General features: G+C 35.4%; 1 protein-coding gene across 5 annotated transcripts; it reads left to right on the forward strand.

Moving 5' to 3' along the window:
* Window positions 1–1730: 1730 nt before the first annotated feature.
* LOC128855901 (ras-related protein rab7) lies at window positions 1731–10410 on the forward strand. 5 transcript variants are annotated; one of them, XM_054091131.1, is made up of 5 exons: window positions 1731–1851; window positions 8393–8648; window positions 8753–8971; window positions 9070–9207; window positions 9290–10410. In XM_054091131.1, the coding sequence occupies exons 2-5, from the start codon at window positions 8469–8471 to the stop codon at window positions 9377–9379; spliced, it is 627 nt and encodes a 208-aa protein (XP_053947106.1). In that variant the 5' UTR covers window positions 1731–1851; window positions 8393–8468; the 3' UTR covers window positions 9380–10410. The 5 variants fall into 5 exon arrangements, with proteins under 5 accessions (XP_053947106.1, XP_053947110.1, XP_053947109.1 ...); XM_054091135.1 differs by having other exon boundaries at window positions 1735–1839; XM_054091134.1 differs by lacking the exon at window positions 1731–1851 and adding an exon at window positions 1957–2060.

Raw genomic sequence — 10410 nt, forward strand, 5'->3', positions numbered from 1 at the left:
TTTTAGCGCAGAACAGTTGAGGTCGCAGTCGCCGTATCCCATGCAACCGATAAAGTTTTCGTCTGATGGAGATACCAGCATATCTGCATCTATTTGCGTACACAAAAGCATCAGCAGAGAATGTTAATGTATCTCTGTATCTCTGGTATAGGTATGTGTGTGTGTGTATGTGTACTTACCAGTATACGTGCATGCTGATCACAGCTATTCAACACTCAACACGAGTCGATCCCCAAACGGTCTGATGCTGTCGCGATGCGTTCTGATCTGATGTTCCCGCCGATGGTGGCGGCGGCGGTGGCTATGGCTGAGTCAGTTGCTGCCGCTCTTACTGCCTTACTGCCTTCGCATTGCACTTAAAGCGCACTGGCTGACATTCGATGCGGTGTTTTGTTTATTTTTAAGCTATAATTTAGACCATAATTGCATGCCATCGGCCAGAATTTGCAACTAAACTGCAAATTAGCAGCCAATTCCACAGCCGATTAATAACCATAATTATTGGCTCAAATGCTGACGAAGATGCAGACGCAGCCGCAAGTGCGAATACGATTGCGTAGGCATCAACGATCAAGTAACCCGTACCTATTAATGTGTGCGTGTGTGTGTGTACACATGGCTATGTGTACAAATGCGACGTGAAGGCGGGCGTGGCATTGAATGTTAGAGCTGGCGTTGATGATGATGCACACCAAACGCCTGAATTCGTCAATGATGAAATCGTGATACGAGTACAACGCGAAGCATGAACCAAGTCGGTCTGCTGCAGTGCGTTGCGTACATAGTGAAGCAAGCCAATTTTTCGTAATTAGTTGACCCGTTTGGCTTAAAAGAAAAATTTGCGTGCCAGAGAATTAATGACACCGAAAAGTGCAGGAAAACACACATCCTCAAAAAGGAGCCTTAAAGCTTATACAAAACCAATGTTCCGTTACATTTTGCCTGGCTGTCTGGTTGGTTGGTTGATGCACATCACATCATCACTTGCAAGTGATTCTGATGGGTATTCAGATATGCACGTACACACAAAAGTGCTGCTAATGGGCGCTTAATCAATAGTCCGCTGAAGCTTCCAGTTTAATGACATGATTTTGTTAAGGAAATCGTTAGCACTGGTTGCCCTAATTTGTATGACGAGTTAATCGTTGCAATCAGTCGTGGCTAATGTGTTGCAACAAAAGGAAGTGCCGTTTGTATGCATTCAAAATGGTGTCAGAATTGGTACAAATGCCATGAATGCTGGATAATAATTGGGGTCTGACAAATATTTGGATTTATAACTATGTTGATGGCGATTGTTTAAGCTAATGCAGCACTCACTTGGAAACAAAATGCGCACTGGTCATTTATATTTTTTGAACTTGAAGTAATTTTCCTATTTATGCTTCCGGCAACACGTTTGACTTTCTAATTTCCGCTGGCGTACATATTGGCGGAAGCTCAACTGCCGCATGTACAGATCGAAGAGAAATGTCGCTATGAGAAATTCGAAAATAAATTACCCGTGTTGAAATTATGAAACTTGACTTTTTCAGCACTTTAAGCTACAAATATTTGTACGCACAACTTAAATTATTGTATCTGATTCTAAAAACAATATAATTATTATAAAATATCCACAAAAACAAAGTTTTAAATGAATGCAACCATGTCTAATCTGCTCATGGCGCCCCCTAACGAATATTCACGTACAACTAAGTGAAAAGATTAAAGGCTGGCAACACGAATACCTTTAGTTTATTGTCTTGTATTTATTAAAAGTGAATTTTTCTAAACGAGTTGTTTTCTCTAGCTCTTGGAAATATTAGAAATTTGTGTCGTAGAAAACGTTTTTTAAGTGTACAGTGATAAGTAATTCATATTTATTTATACACATTTACAAGTTTTTTTTATTCGCTCTAAGAAGTGACGATAGAAATTATTTGCTTTCAGCTACGATATTCCACAATTGTAAGAAAAACGATCACTTATCCCCATTGAACAAAAATTATGGGATTAGTAGGCAATTAAAAGCAACGAAGTTTAGTGCTGTGAAAAGTGCTACGTAATTAAAAGGAAGTGTGCGTATATATGTATGTATGTATATGTATTTGGCGTAGTTTCGTTTATCGCTTAAACGGTACGGTCTAGTCATTGTATATATATAGAAATCGTAATCGATTTATCGACGCTATTCAAAATGAATATTTTTCGCTTTACATGGCCAACGTCAATTTTCAAGTTTTCAATCCAATTGCGTTTTTTAATCTACTTAAAATCTTTTTGTTATCCGCTTTGCCTTTTTCTTGTTTGCTTTTTCTGCTTTTGTTTATGATTCCGATCTGACCAATATGTCACCATATTTACAGTGTTGGGAAAATACAGTATCGACTGTGGTGTGTAATTTTCAGAAAGTATTAAGTTAGTTAGCGACTCCATATTGCCAAAGTACCATAGTTCATTTTTTCGGTAAATAAAAAAGAGGAATAATTAGTACTAGGCTATACGCTTTGCACAAAAAATGTAAAGGGTGGAGGATATAGTGATCTTTAGACCTATAGTTTTTGATTATATTGTTAAATTTGTGTAATTTAGCGAAGAGTTAGTGCTGCCAGACATCTGAAAAGAACGAAATATGTATGCAGGTCCTATTAGCGGAGCTTTCACGATGCAAAGTACGTTCACATATGAATTAATTCCCAATAAATTCACAAAATTAATCTACCCGTTCACATATGGCAGATTACCTGCAAAATTGACAATCGGCTGTCAATACTGTTGTGACATTATGTAGGATTATTTTATAATCTCGGATTTTGGGAGAGAAATTTTGTATGGGAAATCTCGCATTTTAACTACGAATTTGGAGTTAAGTACGAAAAGGTAGATCATCTACTTATATGTGAACGTATTATAACTATCAGGCGGCTGCCGTAGCCGAATGGGTTGGTGCGCGCCTACCATTCGGAATTCACAGAGATAACGTCGGTTGGAATTTCGGTGAAAACACCAAAATTAAGAAAAACATTTTTCTAATAGAGGTCGCCCCTCGGCAGGCAATGGCAAACCTCCGAGTGTATTTCTGCCATGAAAAAGCTCCTCATAAAAATATCTGCCGTTCGGAGTCGGCTTGAAACTGTAGGTCCCTCCATTTGTGAAACACGCACACCACAAATACGAGGAGGAGCTCGGCCAAACACCCAAAAAGGTTGTACGCGCCCATTATATATATAATTTAGCGAAGAGTTTGTGAAATATGTATGCAGGTCTCATTAGCGGAGTTTGCACGATGCAAAGTGTGTAACAACTCGGCTTGAGGGCGAGCATAACTGTAAAAATCAAATTTTGCGTTTGCTCACTAAAATATAGTTTTCGAACATCGCTTTTTAAAAATTTTTCTGGCAATGTGACGAGCAAAATTTTAACAGTCTTGGTAATCGATGAAATTCTTTAAGATGAAAACATGGAAAACCTTTCTTGGATCAAGAAAAGGCTAGCTCCTGATTTCTTTAAATTTTAGTTTACGCGTACGCGACATTCGCCGAGCTTATAAAAAATAACCCTCATCAGTCTGACTCGGTCTATTCCGTTTCGTTCTCTTTTTGTCTTAGTTGATTTAATACAAGAATATATTTTTGTTTCACCAAATTTACCTTTCATTGATTTTTTTTTTTTTTCATTATTTTGAGGCACTCTGGGGTCTTCTCTAAAATATCGAATCTTGTATAGTCGTCGAAATCGTTGCATACCCATGACATACGTGGCACTTTCAATTAAAACCTATGAAGCGAATGATTGTAAAAAACTGAATGTTAGGAGTTAATTAGGTTCTTCTAGAACCCCTTTAATATACCCACAGAGATTCATTAACTAATTAATTATATTTACAAAAATAATTAGCGCTTACACCCCTTTGTCGGGTATTTGGTCAAGCACCTCCTCGTATTTTTGGTGTGCGTCTTGATGTTTTCCACAAATGGAGGGAACCTACATCAACAGAGGGACAGCCTCCGAACGGCAGATGTTTTTTTTATGAGAAGCTTTTGGATGGCAGAAAACACTCGAAGGTTTACTATTACTTGCGGAGAAGCGACTGCTATTAGAAAAACTTTCTATCATTTGGTATTTCATGCCAACACTGGGTCTCGAATCCGGAACTTCTAAATGTTACCCCTTCGCCTACAGGGGTTGAATAATTCATTATTGTTCATGCGGCGTTATACTAACTCAACCAAATAAAAGCTCTAAGCAAAGTTCCAACAGTAGGGTGCAACCTCAAGAGGATTAAACACTTTATGGGCATCCTGAAAAATAGGCTGAACATTTTTTTGGACATCTTCGCGAGTTATGGCAACCGTGGAGCCATCTGTACAGGCTAGAGATATTGGCGCATAATCAATGTCAAATTAAAGCCGACTATAAATAAGTTAGTTACTTATCTTAGTCATAACCGAGTTTGCGTCACTCCTTGTTTGTTTAGAGCCAGCTCCAAGGTTGAAATGACGAAAAAATCAAACTAAATTTCAAGTTATGTGTGGGTTTAGAGTGTTGGCGCCCCCTAACTAGTATTAAGTTGTTCTTTTGAATAAAAAAATAGAAGAGTAGAGTGAAGCATAGTTTATAATAAATTCAATCCCTCTTCAAATTAAAATAGATTTCTCCTAATTGTGCGCTCTTCAATTTTTAGATTTTCCTTTCTTTCGCGAATTACGACGAAGCATCGTTCGTCAAATCATTTGCCAATTTTACTGTCTACGACAAATCAAAGACAGCGACGAAGATAATGAGAGGTTTGTGAATGCATAAGTGAAGAAGTATGAATGTATTGCCAAATTACTTGACGCTAACACGAGACAGTTTTGCAAAGACAAATTTAGACTGGTGTTGCCAATATTCATTGTAAATTCGAATGAGTCCATTGGGACACTGGGAAAATTTACTTCTTCCTTTCTCCTTAGGGTAATAGATCTCGTGCAATTATTCATGCTATTCACTAAACAGGATATAAAGAAGTTCCTTCACATACACATGCGTATTTGGCATTATTTTTGTATATTCGACAGAGAGCAGCAAAAATATAGCGATTGAACACAAGAAGTGATAAATTCATAAACTTGCAATTATTTATTTATGTACCTTTTTGTTTCTTAAAACAGAAAATATTTTAATTAAAAATTAAACATAAATTAAGCCAATGTACCAGTACTGATTCATATCATGGAAAGTGTGAAGGAAATTATTTTAGAAATAAAAAAAAATAAATAATTGGCGCGTACACTTCTGTTAGGTGTTTGGCCGAGCTCCTTCTCCTATTTGTGGTGAGCGTCTTGATGTTGTTCCACAAATGGAATTATTTTAGAAATAGTTTTACCTTATCAGGCAGCACCGTTTACATCATAAAAACTCACCATTCTGCTGTCTACGTCATTCGCTTTCACTCCTCACACAGTTTTCTCATTACTCGTTTTTATTGGTATTTTGTGTGTTTATCATTTAGTCAGTTTAGCTGTCAGTCGTTCTGAGCATTATCGAGGTTTTTGATGTTTTAATCATCGTTGCTAGTTAAATATATTTTGTTTTAATTTTCCTGTTCTAATAGATAATATAACAATAGTGCAAAATAGTTCATATTGGTGAAAAAGCGAAAACTGCGTATTTGCAAAAAAAGGTACAAATTCTACGTAGAAGCTTGAAAAAAATACAAACAAAGAAAAGCAATAACTTAAGTTTTCACAACCACATAAAGATGGTCAAAATTGAATTAGAGGCGTGAATGATGTGGTTGTAGTTGTGAAAAACGAAGTCCACGTTTAAAAATAATAAAAACTGGATAGGAAAAACTGGGTGAAGGGGAGGAAGACGAATGTGATGATTATTCAACATCTCGGTGGAAAAAGCCACCCAGCGCATTAACTCCACAAACGACCAATGAGATTAGAAGTTGAAGTAAAAAAGTAAAGTTACCCAAGGCTGATATAAGTTACGCTATGAATCGCTAAATGAGTAGGGAACTACAATTGAAACAAAGACTTGGGAGTATTTAATAATATAATTAACGAATTAATCAACAGAAATATATTCGATTTTTTTTAGCACGATACTGCGTTGCCTGGCACGATTCCTTAAAGTATTGGATTTATTTTATTAAAATCTAAGCCAATGTACTAAATCCGAGTGACAAAACGAAATTACATGAAATTTGGACCAGTTTTGACTATTTTTATTTATCGCAATGAATTGCCATTTTTTTTTTTTTTTTTTTGGAAAAGTATGCATAGCAGATTTTCTAACAAGAACCATATAAATCAAGGTTTTAAGTTATGTGCAGAAATTAAGAGAACTCCATGAATGAAAACCATTTCCACAGTTTTTAATTAGAATTTTTGGAAAGCTTTTCAGTATGCAGTTTTATAGCTTAATAAATTTTAGTGCATTAAAGTGTTGGGAAAAAGCTTGAACGGCTTGTTAAAACTCTCGAAGACGTGCATTAAGAATTGCTTAAAATAATAACTTCGACTTCAAATATAATACATAGCACTGGTAGCACAGTGGCCCCCAGAGGTCTAAGTGAGAACTTAAAAAAAAAACTGCCAGCACTACCTAATCTAAAGTGTGAGATTGCAATTGCTGAAAAATCTCGTTGATTATTTAAACAGTTTTTGTTAGAATACTTTTATAAAAAAATTAAGAACTTTCAAAAAAAATCATAATTGGTCAAAATACTGCTGCGCTGACGTTTGTCGCAAACTGTATTAGACCGAATCACCTTACAAGAAAAAAAGTTCACCGTACACGCTGGAGTCTGAAGTGTTTCGAACAAAATGAAATGTGTTTCTTGACCGCCTTCTTACATTTCTCGACCTATATATAAAGATGTCGTATACCTACGCCAGGGTATACCATAACCGTAACACCGCCATGTTTTATAGAGGCTTATTCGGTGTACGCCAAACGTTCCTTTTTCCATCAGACCCAAAACAACGGAACTTCGATTCGTCACACCACAAAATGTTTTTAAAAATCTTATCGGTTTTGATATGTGCAGAACAGAAGTTTGGATATTTGATTATTTTTTGTAACTCAGAGGTTCCCATTACCTGCCGAGGGCCGACAGCTATTAGAAAAGAAAGTAAAAAATTAGAATCAGTTACATTCCAGTCCAGTTCTAATTGGTTGCACTTTCATCTAAATGCGTTTTATGTGGAAGCAAGGAATATATCAGACACCTCCTTCCTTACTTAGTAAATAACTCCTAGGAAAGTGTTAACACGCATTTATTTTTCTAAGCAGAAAAACTGTAGAGATAATGTTGTCGTGGCATAAAGTCACAAATTCCTGACGATCACTGTATGTACTGTGTCCTACATACACATTTACGGCATGAACTGCAGATTTTTACACAGTTGTGATAATGCTTATCTCATAAAAGAGCTCCGATGTACATACATACATGCACAGCAGTGTAAAGACAAAATAACTTTGCCGACCCAGCGATCTCATCGGTGCAAAAATCAATTTTTTTTGCGTGTGGAAGCATGCAAGATTTTTTCTTTTATTGGATCTTTAAATGATAAATGGAGGATTATTGAAGTTTTCCAGGGAATTACATAATTCAGTGCTGTTAAAAAAAATCCAAGTCGAACAGAAAGAATTGTTAACATTTTTGATTTACTAAGAGAAATTTAATTATTTATATCCCATTCATTGCTAAGCATTCATTATTAATGAACTATACATGTTTTAGTGCACTTCATACACTTAATTGTTGTTGTTCTTTGTTGGAGATTTGTGTATAATATTTCAAAAAAGAGGGATGACTGCTAAATGTGGGTTGTTGTTGTTGTTGTAGCAGTAACTGATAACTAAAAGTGGGTATTCTGTTTTGCCATACTTTCTCTCACTTCCGTCTCTATCAATGTCATTTATCTCTGAAATATACCGCTAGAAATTCAAGAACCTCACATTACAAAGCAGTCAATTGTTCAATGCTATTGTTTGGTGATCATTGAATAACTAGCCATCAGCTGACTCATCAATCGTCTGCCTTACTCATTTCCTGCATACATATGTGTGCATGTAAATGAATGTCATACAACAACAAATATATGTAAGCAGCTAATTTGGTGTAATACTTTCTGGGTATTATCTATTTGATATTTGCCCTTGAGGCGATTGTGTTCATACTCACGAATGTATGTCAAATACATATTTCAATACATACATCCATGCAAAGAAGAAGTCGGTATATTTTTGAAAAGTGGTTTATTTGATATTGATATAGAAATTTATATATAAAGCGATTAGACATTACTCTACACCGCAGATCGAATTAGGGTACAATAATATTTACGATCAACTGGCCTCAAAGCAGCGCCACTGTCAGCAATTTACAATTTTCTTCTTTTTTTTCTAGTCTTATCACCAAAACGCCACTCACATAGCTCAGTTAAAAGCAAAGCTCTATAGGAATCACAACGAAATAAGCAGCTATGGCATCTCGCAAGAAGTCTTTGCTGAAAGTGATCATTCTCGGTGATAGTAGCGTCGGCAAGACGTCACTCATGAATCAATATATAAATAAACGTTTCTCAAATCAATACAAGGCAACGATCGGTGCTGATTTCTGTACAAAAGAAATCATTGCTGACGACCGAGTAGTCACAATGCAAGTAAGTTCACTTAATTGCTATATACATACATCCATACATACATACATAAGTAAATTTATTCAAGTCAATTAAAATAATACAATAACGAACTATTTATTTCAAAGATTTGGGATACTGCTGGACAAGAACGTTTTCAATCGCTTGGTGTGGCTTTTTATCGTGGCGCTGACTGTTGTGTGCTCGTTTACGATGTCACATCACCAAATTCATTCAAGAATCTCGATTCATGGCGCGATGAATTTTTGATACAGGCCAGTCCCAGAGATCCCGATCACTTTCCATTCGTAGTGCTGGGCAATAAGGTTGACATGGATAACCGACAGGTACATACATAGATTTCACAGTTAACCAATATGAAAATATTTTAAAAAAAACCATATTACTATTTCGTTAAAAAAAATGCATTCTGCATGCCGTATAGGTGTCCACGCGACGTGCCCAACAGTGGTGCCAATCTAAAAATGATTTGCCATACTTTGAAACATCAGCAAAGGACGGCACCAATGTAGAGTTGGCATTCCAGACCATTGCAAAGAATGCGCTTGCTCAGGAAGCCGAGGTAAGTACCCAGTTCTGTTTGTTCTGTTTTAAAGTCTGTAAATGTTACTTGAACCCAACTAATTTTCTTTAAAATCCTTTAGGTTGAACTATATAATGAATTTCCTGATCAAATCCGCCTTAATACCGACCGAAACAATCGCAATGGTAATGCTGATAACTGCCAGTGCTAATGTAATTACCGCTATTAAATATATTAGCCTTTGCGGCGTCGACATGTAGTTGTGAAATTACCGCAAATGAGAAATATATAGAGATATTCAAAACGCGTTAGCGACTATAGCAAAAACTGGCAATATCAAATAGATGCAGATGCAATTGGAATAGTAGTGAAAAAACACAACAACAAGAAGAAAACGAAAATACCTAAATAATATATTTGCATAGTTTCGCAACTGAACATAATTTAAATATAAATATTATTATTAAAATAAAACTATACAAAATTAAACATATATGATAAACGATGATAAAACGATACATAATGCAAAAGGAGGTTACATTAAGTAAAATAATTTACCAAACGAAATAAATGAAAAATGAGAAATGAAAAAATGTAAAAGCAGTTTTTTAAGCCGATCAAACAACATAATTAAACAGCAGAAGTAAGCGTAAAAATTTCGCCAAACAAAACTGAAATGTGTAAATGTAAATACACATTATTTCTGGCCTTGTCACATATTTAACTTCCTTTTTTTAACATTGTAAACACTTGATTTTGTGTGCCCATTGTAAATTGCAACTTATTACTCATTTTTTAAGAGAAATAATTGTGTGTGAAACGCAAATAGTAATATTTAGTTTAACAAAATCTCTTTAAAGTGATTTTAAACACACCACTGCATATAGTAGTAATAAGTTTATACAGTATGAGCTAAAAGTGTATATGTTTGTGCGCTGGAACACTGCTGCGGTGTAGAGAATAAAATGATATGTAAAATACATGAGCAGATATGCTGGTTGGTAGGGTGGGAGCAAATTTATAACACTCTTGCTTGCGGCGTGTGTGTATTTCTTCAGTTTACATTTATGATTTACTGAGTATTATATTGGTTAATGCAATTTTGCAATGTTTATACGCAATTGAACACATATATTTTTTTTCTTTCTATGTAGTTATGTACATTTCAGTTTTTATTAAACACAAGTAAGCTAAATTTAAAGTATCTTTGAAATAAAGTACATAAATAAATCTAAAACTGTA

The sequence above is a fragment of the Anastrepha ludens genome, chromosome 2 (genome assembly GCF_028408465.1).
Source record: "Anastrepha ludens isolate Willacy chromosome 2, idAnaLude1.1, whole genome shotgun sequence".
Classification (NCBI taxonomy): domain Eukaryota; kingdom Metazoa; phylum Arthropoda; class Insecta; order Diptera; family Tephritidae; genus Anastrepha; species Anastrepha ludens.